The sequence below is a fragment of the Ischnura elegans genome, chromosome 11 (genome assembly GCF_921293095.1).
Source record: "Ischnura elegans chromosome 11, ioIscEleg1.1, whole genome shotgun sequence".
In the NCBI taxonomy this organism is placed as follows: Eukaryota; Metazoa; Arthropoda; class Insecta; order Odonata; family Coenagrionidae; genus Ischnura; species Ischnura elegans.
Window position 1 is genome coordinate 43,558,836 of NC_060256.1, and position 17,446 is coordinate 43,576,281.

Sequence of the window (17,446 nt, forward strand, 5' to 3'; positions counted from 1 at the left end):
TAGTGAATATGGAGAAGACTATGACCAAGCCAGAAAAGCTGTAGATTGATAAGAAGAATGAGTCAGCAGCACAAGGGAAGCTAAGACTGACATTAACCCATTCCACTTTATTTTCTGAATATCGAGCTCCTAAGCTCTGTTATTTTTTTCGTGGTTCTTTTTAAACTGAAAGATGGGTAATTAAATTATATTTTGTAATTTGTAATCAACATGAAATGGTGAAATAAAATGTGATTATTAATTCATATTGTATAAAATCTACTTAAATACATCAAGAAAAGCTTTTGTTGCTCATATAAACTCATATTATTAATTCTATGAAATTTTACTACTAATACAAATTATTACTTCCATATTATTTCATGAAACATGTCCTTGTACATTATGGATGTTTTAAAATTGTTAAACTTTTAAAGCATTAAAATATTTATATTGTTCCCCTAAATACAGGTCAAATTATGAAAATTTGATGAATCTACACACGTCATTGCATGATTTGGCATAGGAAGTTCATGATGAGCTAGACTTATCATTTCAACACAAGGGGTTTAACTAGGAAACCAAACACTGGAGGGGTCGCATGAATTCTGCTAGATGGGGAGCTGACAAACGAGGGATAGATGAAGCAAGATGGAAATTGTAGGATAGCCCTTAAGCAAAGAGGATTTTCTCAATAAAAAAGAATGTACTCATGTCTTAGAATGTAAGTCAAGAAGCAAGGTAACAAATCATTGGGATATACATCTGGAAAATCTTCATAGCAACAAAAGCTTGGACATAGAGTAATATTTCTAAACCTGCCGCGTGAACGGCGGTGAAATATACAAGAATTGCCATGAGAAAATTCCCCTGGACCGGGAATCGAACCACAGACCTTTGGCTTTCGGGCCACTGCGCAGACCACTGCGCTATCCAGGTTCTTTAATTCCCATGGCAATTATACCGAGGCTCATGGCACTAGATGTTAGGCCCTTGCGGTCCATCAAGGATGGCAATGCGAGGGAGAAAGGACTTCCAAGAAGCCACAACCGGTAGAGAGCCTCAAACCTGCGCTAAAGCCGCACAAAGCGGTATGTGTACTATTTCTAAACCTGCCGCATGAATGGCGGTGAAATATACAAGAATTGCCATGAGAAAAAAATTCCCCTGGACCGGGAATCGAACCACAGACCTTTGGCTTTCCGGGCCAATGCGCAGACCACTACGCTATCCAGGTTCTTTAATTCTCATCAATTTTTTCTCATGGCAATTCTTGTATATTGGACATCGATATTGGCAGAAAAGTTAAGGGCAAAAGTTAAGTTAAGTATTAGAAATGTGGTTGAACAGAAGAATGATTAAGACCAAATGAATTGCCCGAGTGAGCATTGTCGAAATCCTGAGATGAGTAGTACCAAAGGGAAACCTCTGAAAACTTTAAGAAGGTGGAACGAATTAATTGGCGACATTATGAGGGCTCATAGGCGGATCCAGGGGGGGGGCACGGGGGCACGTGCCCCCCCCAGACCCTTAAAAATATGCTCGATTTTTAATACGGTCCCATTATCATTTCGTTTGTTTTGTATGACGAAGTATCCTTGTGCCCCCCCCCTGAACAAAATCCTGGATACGGCCTTGCTTGTGCCCCTCCCAGAAAGAAATCCTGGATCCGCCCCTGTGAGGGCTAACTGCCTGGTGAAAGCAATTGTCAAGATACAAGTAGAGGGGAATAAATGTAAGTCCTTTCATGTAATTTCAGTCCTGACTTGGTTCATAGTGATACAGCCAGAAATTTTGTTTGGGAGGGACCAAACCAGAGGGGTAAATTTTTGAAAAACAGGGTACTAAGTAAAGGGTTTTAAACTAATTTTAAAACTTTTTTTAAAGTCGAAAATACTTGATTTTTGCAAAGAAACCTTTCACCATTTTTTAATATTTTGTCATATTTTTTGAAGCAAAGTAATTCTGTTTTCATATTTTGGAGGGGGTCCAGACCCCTGCTACGCCATTGCTGGTTCAGATAAATGAAATGGGTGACCACGGATGTGATAACAGGAATAATGTCAGCAAAAGAAGACTAACAGGTAAGAGAATGGAGAGGGGAGTTGCATTACAACTATGTCAGGATTACTGATAAATGGTGATGAATGTATAATTATAAAACCAGGTTACTGGCATATGAAATGGGTTTATACTTGGCCTGTAATGGATAAAAATGGAGCAACATGTAAATCCATGGAATGGCTGTTATTTACACAGATAGGTAAGAGGAATAAAGAAATAGCAACCCTATAAGTGTACAAATATAGGTACAAAATTTATGCAATACAAACATGGATGGTGTAGAAATATGATGTATAGTTATGAAAAAATGCCAAAAATTGCATTAAGTTTTTTTTTGTCTCAGGATCACCTGTTTTCATGCTAAAAGATTTCCATAAATACAGCTATGAGGCTTGCAAAATATGCAAGGCACTCAATTATTAATGCTAAAACTCGGTAGTAAGTGCCTAGATTCCCATGTGAAAATAAATGTTGTAATCTACGTACAAAATACACAAAAAAAGAATAAATTTAGCTAAATAAGGTCTTCATAAATAAGGAAACATCAAAAATGAAGTTCCAATTTTCATGGGAAATAGATAAAAAATCATTTACAACGCTATTTTTAAACTTAAAAACTTTATAACCAATTAAGAGGACAAAGGTACACGAGAAATATTATATAAGATTGCGCATTAAGCACGTATAGTGCTTTCATCAAAGTAAGTGTTGAATTTTTTCCATTCCCTTCTTTTCCTTGGATCACGTTTACTGTTTGCAGGCGCTAAATTCGGCATTAAACCTGAAATTAAGTGACATCATTAATTCCAACTTTAATGATTGCGTCCATCGTTGATGGCACAATACTTTTTTTGTGGTTGGCACAATACATTTTTTGTGGTTCCACAAGACATTTGATATCATACCTGCTTTTTGAGCCATGGTTACCATTGTAGACACACGCTTTTGCTGCTTCCTACAAAGCCCTGTAATTCTCCGAGGAAGCATACATCCGTCTTGCCTCACAAACTGGCTCAAAATCAGAACATCCTATAGTGCGCATTGGAACACAGTACACGTTATTGCTTTCCAGGAGTAAGGATTCTTTTTATAATAATTAACACAAGGTCAATCAATAAAAAACTTACCGTGTGCTTTACATCGACCCCTGCTCGGCAAATAGGGCAAGCCCCGGTATGTTCGTTAACTTTTAAAAGATGTGGTTCCCGCACTGATGGCACATTCACACCTTCTACGACCAAAGTCTTCCCTTCTTTTCTTTCTATGACTGTAAAATATATAAATTTTTAAAAATAACATACAATTTTACGCACTGAAATTTATAAATCAATGCAGAAAGGGTAATGCCCTTACGGATACACATGTTGAACAACAATGTGAAACGAAGAACTTACTTTCTTTTAACTGCAGAGATGGAGAGACAACGAATCCTCTACGCTGAACTAAAGAAACTATGGCATTTCTTAGGATATTGGTTTTGAGGAAAACCGAGGATAGATTCATAACTGTATCGATGAGAACCGCAGGACTGATATCCCCTTCAGTTTCAAAACAGCTGTCCCATTCCGGACTTCATTTGTTTATAATCGGAATTGCCATCTTGAAAAATTGAAGATAAATAGAAATACTTTCATTCTGACCAACTTTAAAATACGTGGCTCTAGTCAAAACTTGCCACAAATTATTGAATTAACGAACAGTGGAACTACCTTTTCGTATAATGTAAGAAATTGCATTATGCTCATTGAATTTTGATTTTGAACAGGTCTTATTTCGAAATAATAATCATCAGAAGAAGTATGGAAACAAAATAAGCGGGCAATTTAAAATCTATAAAACTGATTCTTTCATGAAAGCGTAGAATTATTATTTGCGTAGATAATATTACCTTCCGCTTAGCCTATTCTGAGAACATTTATGTTTCATTGGCAGAATTTTTTCACCCAAGCTAGCAGTTTTGAGAATGGCTTTTATTAATACTGGATGAAATTTAGCCATATGAGACACATTTGAGGCCCAGCGATCCGCATGAGAGCATGGTAATTATTTAATTGGATCCAGTTGGAAGCGAATCTGATCCCAGTGAAAAAAGTATTCAACACAAAAGTTTGTGTGGATAGATGAGGGCTGCTATGCACCATTTTCATTGCTATTATTACTATTGCTAACATTAAATCTCATGTTTTATTACATACCTCAAGGGTTACATTTTTCCTAATTTTGGCATCTAATCCTTTGAGATTAAAGTGATAGTTCCCTGCAAGTAAGTGCGAAAAATTGCTCCTTGACCCAGAGCCTTGCTCTGAGGAGACCACACCTGAGCCCTTCTGGTTGGTACATCCATTTGATCATTAGATTGCATGGAGCAATGGCACTTAGACATTTCAAAATCCATTGTGCTGACTCCATGTTTAGCCTGGCTGCCACTTGTAGACAGGGGACAAAAGCACCAAAGTATAAATGGTGTGGCCCAACCAAGTGTCTTGGCTGCAAACCCTAAGTGTGAGAATATCAAATATATGTGTGGTGCGGCAGCGAGTCCTGCATGTGTATGGGTGGGCCAGATTACTAAATGGTTTAGTCTAACCCTAAGTTAATATAGATAAGCATGAAGAGCAAAATATAGTTTAAAACATTTATTTATTGACCTAACATGAATGGCACCCTTTTCCTGGCATACCACGCAGCAAAAAAATTAAGCCTCAGGCATGAAAGTGTTTTCGAGAGTGCATTCATTTTATATTCACTTGAAAAAGAGCGAAATTGATACCACAGAGGGAAAGTGAAAAACTGTGAAATTTAATTTACTTACTTTTGAAACAGATTTGTCCTTCTTTTGTTGTGACTGATGGCAAAATCATCAACCACTCTTTCCACAATTTTATAAAATTTATTTATTCATTTCCATGTCACCGAAAACAGCACAATTCGGCCTATACTTCAGGATATCAGATAAAATACAACAATCAAATGCACACATGCACAGGGATGCCGACTTACAAAAAATATTGGGAGGGCCCAAACCGGGGATCTTGCCCGGGAAATTTTATAAGTGGTAAGTTTTAAGTTTTTTAAGCATTTCAGAAGAGTCATATGATCAACATTAGAACCCTGATAACTTGAATCTTGATTTCTGGACACTTTGAGGAAAACCGACAAGCCTGACACATTGTTTCCTAACACCCATAACAAATTTTTTAGGGGGCTCGGGCCCCCTCAGGCCCCATGGAGTCGGTGCCACTGTACATGCATCCATTCTCTGTATAAGGGTATAAATTTACCCAGTTAGGACTTGAACCCACAACCTTTGGTTTGGTAGGCAAGGGCTTTAGCCCGGTGCCACTGAGGCTGGAAATAATGAAGTTCAACTTTGGGCTTCAATTCTGAAATTTGTCTGCTTATTTGGTTGGGCCAGAGGGTGGGCCCAAAAAATTTTGGGTGGGCCTGGATGCCAGGGGTGGCCCACCCTGGCCCACCTCTGGTGCCGCCACTGGTCTGGGGTGATCTCTACCCTCTGTTACCCATACCAACCTTCGTGTTGAATCACCAGGCGAGTGAGTGCACTTGACAAGTTTTTCAAACCATGTATGGAATCCCAAATCCTTGTCTTACCATGACATCCATCTGATCAGTAGTGCCGACTCTATGGGGCCTGAGGTGGCCCGAGCCAGTGGTGATTGCGTTTTTATATTTCGAGGGTCTGGACCCCCCTGAGATATAAAAACACAATCATTTTCGTTCATAAAGGAAAAAAATATTGAAAAATCATGAATTTAAAAAATATTTCTTTAACAAATGAAGTTTTTTCGGTTATGAGGAGTGTTAAAATTAGTTTTAAACCCGTTACTTAGTATCCTGTTTTTCAAAAATTTCCCCCCCTGGTTTTGGACCCCTCCCCCCAAACAAAATTCCTGGCTACACCACTGGCCCAAGCCCCCTCGAAAATTCGATATGATGGGGGAGGAAAACATGTGTCAGAATTTTCGATTTTCCCCTGTGTGTCAAATTATCGAGAGTCGAGTTTTCAGGGTTATAATGTTGACTATATGATTCATTTAAAATGCTAAAAAAAAACATTAAAATCACCATTTATAAAATTTCCTGGGGCCAAACCACTAGTATGGGCCACCCCAATATTTTTTATAAATCAGCACCCCTGCATCTGATAAATTCCCCTTACCTCCCACCAGAAATTATGTACCGTACATGTCTGAATATTGTCCCCCCTTTTTTTTCCAAAAATGCCTGTGGTAAAAGTAAAGGGGGGGACTATATTCAAACAAATTTTTTTAACTTTTCCCGAAACTGAAGCCTCAAAATTAGGGGGGGGGGGGGACTATATTCAGAGGGGGATTATATTCGGAGAAATACGGTAAGTATGTCTCCACTCATAATGATACTTGAATCAAGCATTTTTTTTAAATAGGTTGTTCCTCTTGCCAAATTCTATAATATTTTCTTCTCAGTAATTCCTCATTCCCAGTTCAAATTCCCCTACTTCATCTCAATCCCTCCCTTCACTTACTAAAGGTTTTCAGTTGTTCATCAATCTCCAATTTTTTTCTATCAGGGGTTTTCCAAATAATTTCCTCAAGTTCTTCATGCACCCCATCTACTTCCTCCTCTCTTTGGTTGCTGGTTGGCATCTGGTCCACCACACGTCTGATGGGATGTGCCTCAATTTCCATTGCCCGAATCATATCGCTTTACCCCAGTGGCTTAGCGGACCTCCCGGACCCCCCCCCCCCCAATATATAAAAACACAATCATTTTCCTTTATAAAAGAAAACAAAATATTGAAAAATCATGAATTAAAAATATTTTTTTAACAAATTAAGTTTTTTCGATTATGAAAAGTGTTAAAATTAGTTTAAAACCCGTTATTTAGTACCCTGTTTTTCAAAAATTTCCCTCCCTGGTTTTGGACCCCCCTGAATGAAATTCCTGGCTACGCCACTGCTTTACCCATTCAATGTTTACTACTTTCTCACCCAGTTTCCATTCAATACCAAAGCTAACTCTCTTATCAAGTGATTTCAAATGAGGTCACTGAGATTATTGATCACATTATTATTCAAGGAGTTACCCAATGATTGGAGATATTAATACTGAAGCGAGACCTGCGGCAGATTTAGGGTGGGTCACAAGGGTCATGACCCCCTAAATTTTATCAACAATTTTCAATTTTATTAATTTAATAGTTTCTGTATCCTTGTAAAGAAGTAAAGGTAGTGCATATGCAAATGCATGGCTACAAGTCCAAAGGGTGGTTGAAGTTTGAGTTGCATTTATCATAGAGCTCAAGAACTGTGAAAAACAAGCTCAATAATAAAATAAGCTGTGTTAAATATTATTAGGTATTAGGGAGCATGGATCTACATTAGGATATAGGACATCCTTATGTAGAGATTGCTGGAAATTTGGCTATTTATTTCTTCCGATTGTTTAACTTCATGTCTAAAATGCACCCGCTGGAAAGTTGGTATTTATTTGTTCTCCATTGTTAAACTTCTTTAATGTCTAAAATTGTTCAATATCATCTGTCGTTATAAATAAAAATGGAAATTTTTTACTCCAAAATGCGTAAAATTGGGTGTTTAAAAAAATTAACAAGGGGGAGTGCCCGTCTCTTCCAGAGGGTATCCCATACTCCCTAAACCAGGTCATGACCCTTCCATATTTGATCCTGAGCGAGACAACATAGATTTTGTGAATCACATAATGCAGAGTAGGTGCCTATGTCCCAGACAAATAACTGAGCCAAGTTTCACGTAGACATAATGAAATCCCAAGGAGCAATCAATATCCCAACAACATCCGGACAGCATTGTCCACATTAACATACGATATAAGTGCAATATCCTTGTTAATCCAATTAAAGTTCTCTCAAATATCAAAAGGGCCCACCATACAACGTTGCAGCCATGTTCAACAGTGAACATGGAGTTTCATATTACAATATCTCTTAGATATCTTCACAACATCTAATGAGTGCTTGGGATTCTGTGTGAGAAGACCCTGTTGGACAGTCGATTGGCAGAATAAAGCTGAGTCAAGACTGATATTTAGCTGATCATATTTGGAATTTTCGTGAAAATTACATTTTTCTTGTGACAACCCCTCTGTTGGCAAAAGATTATTTTAATTTAATAGCAAAGTGGATGTAATATAGATAATGGTAGGTAGCGCTTACTATGGTTTTTGGTAATCCCCAGGCATACAAACAAAACTTTTGTGCTATTCAATTCTATACAGACATATGCTACCTATCACTGGTGGATCCAGGATAGGGACAAAGGGGGGGAGTTTAAGTGGAGGGTAATCTCCCAGCAGTAGTAGGGGTGTGAACATAATTACTATTCTATCTATTGTAAATTAGGTACCCAAAGGGGGGGGACTATAACCCCCCTAGCCCCTCTCTGGATCTGCCACTGGAATGTAACCTACAAAAGTGTGTAAAATATGCCCTAATTTGAGAGCTAATTTGTATTTCAATTCGTTAAAGTAGGTAAATATTTTGGAAAATAAAATTACATTAATACTTTTGTACAAAGAGGCAACCTTCAAAAATTACAATTTTATCTAGTGCAAGTTTCGACCCAATCAGGGGGGGTCTAGTGGTGGATCTATGCGGGCAATAGCTGCTGTGGTGATGGGGGTGGATCTATGGTGGCAATAGCCCCCACACCACTGCTACAAATGGATACTGTATGGAATAACAATTTTTTTAATGTCATGGATATTACCACTTGGATATCTGAGTAACGCTATTTTCAATACTCGTTGTGGATGTTACAAATAGGATATCAATGTAACACTGTCATGTAATGTGTTTTGGATGTATCAAACCTTATTTAAATATCCTATGGATATCGTTTGCTGTTTGGGATAAATTCCACTGAGATAAAAATACCTATTTGCTTCACTGTGAGTAGGTTTTACCTCTAAAAATATATTAAAAGGCTGTTTCAGTTTGAGTTTCCTTGGTATTTCTGACATCAAAATTTATTTACCATAAAGTTCTGTAAGTACAGAGTTGTTAATTCCTGGTCTTTCAAAATATCACACAACACAAATGAATCCCTTCATGCACATGAAAGCATTTGTTCCAACTCTTGCTTACAATTTTTTTTCACTATTGTCCTTTGGCATCAGAAAGTACACACATGATTACTTAAAATGTATGATATAAATATATATAAACTTGAAACATTACAATTTGTCATAATTTTCATTAAATACTGACTTAGTTTCCTTCAGCAATAGATTGAATGTAGCAATTGTTAATGGACTTAAATCACATCGACACCCATTCTCTCCAACCGATTAACACACACTTTAAAACATGTTCTCTGCCTAAAAAACACTCAAATCCAAATAGCCGAAAATAGTTCAGAGATAGCCTTCCATTTATGACTTCATTACTGTTCTTCTAGATGGAGTACAAAATAGTTTTTTTCAGATCTATAACATTGTCACCATAAACTTATTCCGGATAATTAAAACACTATTTACAAAAATCTTGAATTTATATGGTGATCATTAATCACCAAACAACCTACAGCGAACATGTTTCATAGAAATGAAAGCATTCAGAAAAAAATTCAATATTCAATATCCACCAAAGGGAAGAGGGAATTCTTATATACACCATAAACTTCAGGTATTTGTCCTTATTTTGCAACCAACATGGCCATGCAAAGTACAGGAGCACAGTGGACAACCATTTCAATTTTGGATGGATTATGTAGAAGCTCATTTAATGAGGTTATGCAATGCAAACTTTCCAAAGTTAGGCACAGTTGATGGCTTCAAGAGTTTGAACCAAGTTTCCTCAGATGATTGAAATGGTGAGCAAGATTATGAGCGAAAACAATGGGCATTACCTGCCGAGTAATACAATGAAACAGGGTGAGTTTTCAACATGAAACTTTATACACAAGAGTTCATTAAAAAACATTTTTGTCACAATCATAGCATGAAAAATTTGTAATTGTCACTCTGCTAAATGCACCATTTAGGATTAAAAAAAAGAAGAAGTAGCATAAAGCCATAACATAGGTTGAGTACTTATTTGACAATATGAATTGAATTAACAAGCAAATAAGTAAAGGACAATATATTGAAAAATATTCAATAAAACATTTCCAAGTTCATTTTGGAAGCCTAACAAAGACTCAATTATCAAGTGTAGAAAATTGGTTTATAGTACAGCAATTTACAATAGTTAAATTAGGGAAAAATTGAGTATAGTCAATTGTATAGCAAAAATAGTCAAAGAATGGTTTTCGTTTCTGTTCTTTCAAAGGATTGCAATGAATAAAAAATTACATTTTGGAAATCGAACATGAGTCAGTCATTTCCAATGTAACGACAACTAACCAACAACATTTACACTAATTTGAGAGTGATATTGTTCATCAAATCTATGTATTTATGTACAAGGCACTCTTCTTAAATGCATGCTCACCACATCATCATTAAAAAACACTTCACACCAAAATTTCCAAAAGAGCATTCATCAGACATAACATGATTTTCATTTTTGTCAAAGTCATAATCTTTGACAGCCAATTAAGGTAATCCCCAATATATTATCTGAAGAATAGCTTCCACAAATACAAACATATGAAAAATAAATGGCAGTTTTTGTGGAGCGCCATATAAAAAGCCAATTTTTGGCATGTGCATACAGAATTTAGTCCATACATCTGTTGATACAATCATGCTTTCCTTGTTGCCTCTGAATTTAGGTGTACGTTTTAAATTGAACAACTCAGAATTAGCTATTAACTTTCATTAAAATTTGTGCTCTGCTTGAAAAGTCCATAAAAACTTGACAGTTGATACATAATTTTTTTTATCTAATGTATAAATTCATCATAAATTCACACCTCCTAAGATAAATAGTTTGTGGAAAGACAAACTGGTATGAGTCCAGAAACCATGCTGCTCAAGGCAGGATTACCCCACCTTTCACAACAACAGGAGGAGGTCTTAAAATCCATCGAAACATTATTGTTACCTCCAATTCACTTGATTCTGAAGATTTGTAAATAACACTTGCAATTTTCTTTGGTAATGACCATTACCAACACAAATTCTTTTGTACAACCCTTCAACATCATGAGAAATAAGAAAAGTTAGGATAGAAAAATGAATAGGGAAGAACATTTGGAAGATAAGGGTTGTTTCACAGTGAAACAATTATACGCACAAGACAGAGAGGTGTTTCAGGGGCTAGAACACTAGTCCCCTCAAAGATATTCCAGACTTGTGCGGTTATGTTGCAAAATATCCATTCCTTTGCACTCATAGTCATGTGGTAAACAAAGGGACCACTGAATACCTAAATGTTGCAAACAACCAAGGCGGCTGATAAAACAAAGGGCATAATGGAGAGAGGTGGGTTTTGAGGAGCTCTTGTCTTGTCATAAGGCAGCAATTCAAGGAATGTTGCCGCGGAAAAAGTCGTGACGAGTAATAATATGTTTGTGGCTCCTGTCCAGGTGGGGAATATAATGAGTTTAGAACACTGCCAAGCCCGAGATCCTTTTCGTGAGTCTTTTGTTGCCACTGAAAAATTTCTTCTTCTTCCAAACTCAAAAAAAAAATACATACGTCAACAACTGAGGAACCAAAATATAGGCAACAATCAAAAAGCACCACGTCATTTTGATAATGGAGCAATAATCTTTGGCATGATAAAATTTTTTTTCAGCAGGTTCACCATGATAAAACAATGATTTAAATAACTCCAACTATTGTTGTCATCACCTTTATATTAAACATATAAAGGTGCACATCACACAATTAGTTTCACATTGGAAGAACGTGATCTCCTCGTATGCTTAGCACTTTTTACTTCTTTTCCACCAGTATGATCTTATGAAGCACAAGAGATAGATGACAGAGAGTAGCACCTCCCAAATCTTAAATCCATGAGTGCTCAGTCATCATCTTTCTTTTCCAGCTTCAGGTCAACCATGGCATGAAGCTCTTCAGCGCTGTAACTGAAATGAAAATTGCAACAGGTTAGAAAAGAGAGAATTTTAATCTGTCCACTCTAATTTAACCCATATTAAATATCAATGCTTTTCTTAAATACAGGAAGCTTAAAAAATAATCACTATAATTTATAGAATCAGAAAGTAGCCACAAAAATGGAAGTGAACTGTTAAAAAGAAAATTTAAATGAACTCCAGATTAATCAATATTTCCACTGCATAAATGCTCAAATACCACCCAACAAATCAAATCCGCTCATCTAGAAGCCCAACAATACAAATCCGCTCAGCTGGCAGAAGCCGGAGCACAAACGCTCACCTCTGAAGCTTGGAGTATTGGAGGTGAGCATTTATGCTCTGGCTTCTGCCAGCTGAGCGGATTTGTATTGTTGGGCTTCTAGATGAGTGGACTTGATTCTGTAGACGATAGTTGAGGGCTTGTACTGTGGAGGTATTGAAATGTTCACTTGGTTGCTCATTCTGATCGTTTTACTACTTACATACTATCTTTGGTAATACACCTATAAACAATTGCTTGGACTAATACCACAATCAATACCAAACTTAAAGGGGATGACTGATATATGCATGCCAGTTTTAACCCTTAGGCTGTGGGAGTTCGTGATTTTAGCTGCCACCCAGTGTATAAGAGACCCCCTGTGCAGGAGGCACACCCTGCCACAAGGGCTGATCTAGTAGAGTTAAGCCCCTCAGCCATTCTTATGGTCAGGGAAAGTGCCCAAGTGCACATATATCCATGTAGCAATAAACATTTTCGGTAAATGCCGCAGTCAGCGAGCAAAACGTATAATAACGTTCCCACACTCTAAGGGCTTATATGTCCGAAACTTAATAAGATTAAGGATGATAAAATTTCACCACTTGAAAGCTGAATTTACCAGCAGAAAAAGAAGGTGTGATTTTTTGTTTGTTTTACGTGCAATTAAAGACAGAAAATCCATACTAAAGGCGTAGATAAATGCATTAAAAAAGAAATATGAATGTGAAGAAGTAGAAGGATCTGAAATGGAAGGAAGTTTTCCTAAGAAGACGTTCTTAGCATCGCATGACTATTCAGATCGTCTGCTAGTGGCTACTAGAATTGAACATGATCAAATAATGCCACCTCTGATAATAAATAGCAGCTACCTAAGTCAGTACGTACCCTGTTACAAGGGGGATCTATGATTTTTTTTTCAGTGGGGGCATCCAGGGTCTGACAGCCAAATGTCTTCAAATATTTGGGATTAAAAACTACACGCAGTGATTGCTATACAAAATATACACTTCATTTCAATATAAAAATTACTTATGCATAAATATTTTTAACTTTTATGTTAAAATATAGAATTTATTGATACTTGTATTTAAAATCTTATCTATTTTTTTAGCGTTTTGGGGGGCATGTGCCCCCGTGCCCACCTCTAAATTGGCTTATGCCCTGTTATGATAATGCCCTCTATTAAAATAGTGGTACTAACAAAAATTGGTCCATGTGACAGAAGTTTTACGGCGCAAATTACCTTAGCAATCTGCTGTTGACTGCAAATACCACATCACAAAATCATTCCTCCTATTCATAAAAATAGTGTTGGAATGAGCAAACATTGTCCTCTTTTATTGTGTCATTAATTAAATTTTTGCTATGTTTTTTGTTTAGGTTCTTTGATTTGAGCAGTGGGCGGTGATGTTTTTGTTTTTAATTTGTTTTGAAAGATAACCCAGTTTTTTGTTTGGAACACATTGTTCTTGACCATTCGTTGTCAAAATAACCGTTGCTATGAGTTTAGTTCTAGATAAGTTTGAGCATTAATAGTTTTTTGCAGCTGGAGGTCCACCTTATAATAAATGGCATCAACATTGAACATACCCAAGAAGATTTTGGAGGTCACACACGAATCTGTAGACATATCGTTTTCCAGCAGTCTTGTGGATGATATTCTTGTCATAGTAATAGCGGAGGCCCCTGCTGAGCTTCTCATAGTTCATCTTGGGTTTGTTCTTGCGAACACCCCAGCGACGAGCAACCTCGTCTGGGTCTGTGAGCTTGAACTCCCAACCATCTCCTGTCCAGGAGATGAAGGTCTGACAAGATTTGTCTGTGAGAAGTTCGAGCAGGAACTGCCACAGCTGGATTGGACCGGAACCAGTGAAGCAGGGACCACTGCTGTTGGCCCCTCCACTGCTGAAATTCACTGCAATGATAACAGATGGTACTGTGATGATTGATGGTACATGATGGTACTGGTAATGATTGTAAAAAGGGAAAAATGTCTAAAAATGCACCGTAACCCAGCCAATCAGCATGTAAAATCAAAGTTATTTGAAAATTAAAATAGAATAAACCTAGAAAAGCCTAAAAAAAACTAGTAGTAATCTAGAAAATATATAAATCATTGAATTTTAATACACTAGTAATATGCAAAATAGGTACTTCAATTGGTATTGCAGAATAATATATGATAAAAAAACTTAAATTTTCATAAATAATGGTTTCAATGAACAGTTTGCTACACAGCTGATTTTATTATGTATTAAAAATCAAACACTTTTCACTTTGACATAATTAAGAAATAGCATTCAGTACTATTATTTCATAGCATAAATCTTCATCGTATTGATTTCTTAATTATGAAATTAGAGTTAAAAATAGAATGATTATAATTTCTAAGTCCATCACTGAAAGAATTAAATGCCATCACTAGTCCTTGAGCATGTATGTTTTTCAAGCATGTTTTTTTGTATTTTTTTGCATGCTCTCCTGTGACCTCCCCTCTAAATCTGCCTATGTTTACATATGTTTTAAACGAGGCTGTACCTGAATATCCTGCCAGCATTGGCCCATGGGATGACTTGTGATCCGTCCCTGAGTCAGGTGCTGCTGGCAACAGGAATGGTGTGCCGACATCAGGAGCTGGGGATGTGCCCCAGTGCTCCGTATTTGGTGGCGGTGGTCCTGGGGGCGGAACAGAGCCCACGCTTGTAGGGACAGTTTGGAAGGGGGCAGAGTCATAATGCGGACTGGAATAAGGCTCTCCGTAAGAGTCATGGTTCTGCGAGTACATACGACCTGAAATGAGGAATGAAGAGAAAATTAGATGAAAATACATAATTTAATTCATGACAATTAGAGAGGTGTTTCAGGTAAAATCATATGAACTACTATGGATGGTTTTTGTTTTCTCAAAGTTTTAACACTGTGTTGCTTCTAAGCAACATCAAAAATGTATAAATGATGTTCCACTCAGAAAATATCTAAACTATGCATTATTTTGTGGTGTTAATTGTAATGATTAATAATTTAGCTACCAAGATATTTATGATTGAGTGCAAAATTTTCAAGTTTTCATGATGAAAAATCTTGAAATTTGAATTCTCCCAAAAGTAGCTCTGGGTTAGAAAGGGTTAAGAGAGATGTTTAGCCAAAATCGTTTTTCCCCCGAACCATAAATGACTTTAATAAATGCTAGTCCTCACTTCGTTAGAGCACTTCATTTTTATGTGTAAACGGCTGGTGTCCAATCACCCCATGTCACACGCATTTTAGGCAGCTAGCAGGGTATTATGTAGATGCAGATGTATAACAATTGAGAATGGATATATTTAAGAGCGACACGGCAAACATAATATTAGAGACACACTATATGTCCGATAGAAGCGATAAATTAAGAGAGATGTTTTGCCAAACGGATAGATATGGGAATTCGTTTTTCCCCCGAATCATAAAGGACTTTAATAAATGCTATAGTCTATTCACTTTATGTCTGCAGGTGAGCTTTCGTGAGAGTCCGGACACTCTCGGATGGCTTCGCTGGGGGGTAGTACCAAGAGAGAGAGAGAGGAGGAGCGAACAAAACGTTGCCAAATGTATATAGCCACCCTACTTTGTCACTGGAAACGTGCGAGTCATAGGTGGCCAACGGTATTTTGGCCCTTACGCTGAGACAATATTTGGAAGGCATTGGGGATAATCCTTCACAGAAGCCCGTGGAAGGTATACTTAGTCACATACAAAGAGAACGCGTGAGGTTTGGCAACACTGCTCCACGAACAGATTCATGATGTTCACTCGGAGGAGGTCTGAGAGCGACTGACTGAGGCCACGCCTACTGTTTGCTGATTAGCAAAGGGAAAGTCACACATCAAGAAACTTTCCCTCCCCTCATCTCCACTTGCTTTGGCCACAATAGCTCACCCGCAGAGATAAAATGAACAGAGTATAGTCCTCCCTTCGTTAGAGCACTTCATTTTTATGTGTAAACGGTTGGTGTCCTAACACCCCCTGCCACACTCATTTTAGGCGGCTAGCGGGGTATGATGTAGATGAACACACAATTTGGTCGCACTCACCCTGGTTGCGTCCGTAGTTCTTGGCGTAGTGCGGAACGGCGTACTTGGTCTCCTGCCCGAAGTGCGCGGGCGAACCGTAGAATTCGGCCGCGGGGTCGGCGTACGGATTGTGGTGGTGGTGGTGCGTTGGTGGCGGGGGAGGGGGTTGCTGGTGGTGCGGGTGCAGGTGCATGGGCGGCCCATGGTGCATGGTGGCGCCGCCCTGGTGGTGGTGCGCGGCGGGGTGGTGCTGGGGCGGCGGCGCCATCCCGTCCATCGTGTGGTACTCCTGCTCACCCTCGTAGGAGGGCGGGTGCGGCCGGAAGGGATCGTCCTCCACGGCACCCAGACCCGCACCCTCCATCGCCTGCATGGTGCTCGCGTCGCCACCACCCATCGGCACGTTGTAGCCTGCGAAACGAAAAAAAGTCCTTTAATATCAGACCCCAGAGGTTGATTCGGATAGAGCCGGGACCGGATTTACCGAGAGGCTTACCAGGCTAGCAGACGAATCAAAAAACCTAATAGATTTGACATAAATAATTTTAATGTCGACCAGTTTCGTCGCTGTGCGACATTATCCGGTGCAAACACAGGAGAACATGACCTCATGTGCACTAAGTCAACAGGGGGGGGGAGGGGATGGCTGGCCAAGGCGGGTAAGGTAGGACGGAGGGTATGGTGGTCCTAAAGGGGTACAAAGTTATATAATGTCACGAAGAAATTCATGAAGTAACGACTCAAACTATACATTTTACAAAGAAAGGCTTATTTCAGTCTGGGGCATCAAGATAAAAAAATTGAAAAGATTGTGTGAAATAGTACCATAACTTTTATTGTGTTCAATTGATTTTCACAAAGTAAAGCCTGAGACAATCGAGCTCATCAAGATCAAGCCTGGGACCTTAAAGAGCTACCTTCTACGATAAATGCAACTCAAACTTATATCACGTTTTGGAATTCTTGCCATACATTCGCATACACACTCCCTTAACTCTATTTAAAAGATACGAAAACTATTAAAATAATAAAAATTTAAATTTTTTGATAAAATTTTGGGAGGGGGG

At 38.1% G+C, this 17,446-nt stretch overlaps 2 protein-coding genes across 7 annotated transcripts in view; both read right to left on the minus strand.

Moving 5' to 3' along the window:
- Positions 1-2,644: 2,644 nt before the first annotated feature.
- Positions 2,645-3,629, minus strand: LOC124167821 (28S ribosomal protein S18a, mitochondrial). The gene is made up of 4 exons (XM_046545861.1): positions 3,438-3,629; positions 3,171-3,310; positions 2,949-3,072; positions 2,645-2,824 (listed from the first exon to the last, which is right to left on the minus strand). Exons 1-4 carry the CDS (start codon positions 3,544-3,546, stop codon positions 2,718-2,720), a joined length of 480 nt encoding a protein of 159 aa, XP_046401817.1. The 5' UTR covers positions 3,547-3,629; the 3' UTR covers positions 2,645-2,717.
- Positions 3,630-9,009: 5,380 nt separating this feature from the next.
- LOC124167546 (ETS-like protein pointed) overlaps positions 9,010-17,446 on the minus strand; it is a 592,213-nt gene continuing 583,776 nt past the window's right edge. For all 6 annotated transcript variants that reach the window (XM_046545502.1, XM_046545499.1, XM_046545501.1 and 3 more), the window contains 4 exons: positions 16,401-16,790; positions 14,869-15,120; positions 13,921-14,245; positions 9,010-12,056 (listed from right to left, as the gene is read on the minus strand). In XM_046545502.1, the coding sequence (XP_046401458.1) occupies positions 11,993-12,056; positions 13,921-14,245; positions 14,869-15,120; positions 16,401-16,790 (1,031 nt within the window). In that variant the 3' untranslated portion in view covers positions 9,010-11,992. The remainder of the gene's footprint in view (positions 12,057-13,920; positions 14,246-14,868; positions 15,121-16,400; positions 16,791-17,446) is intronic.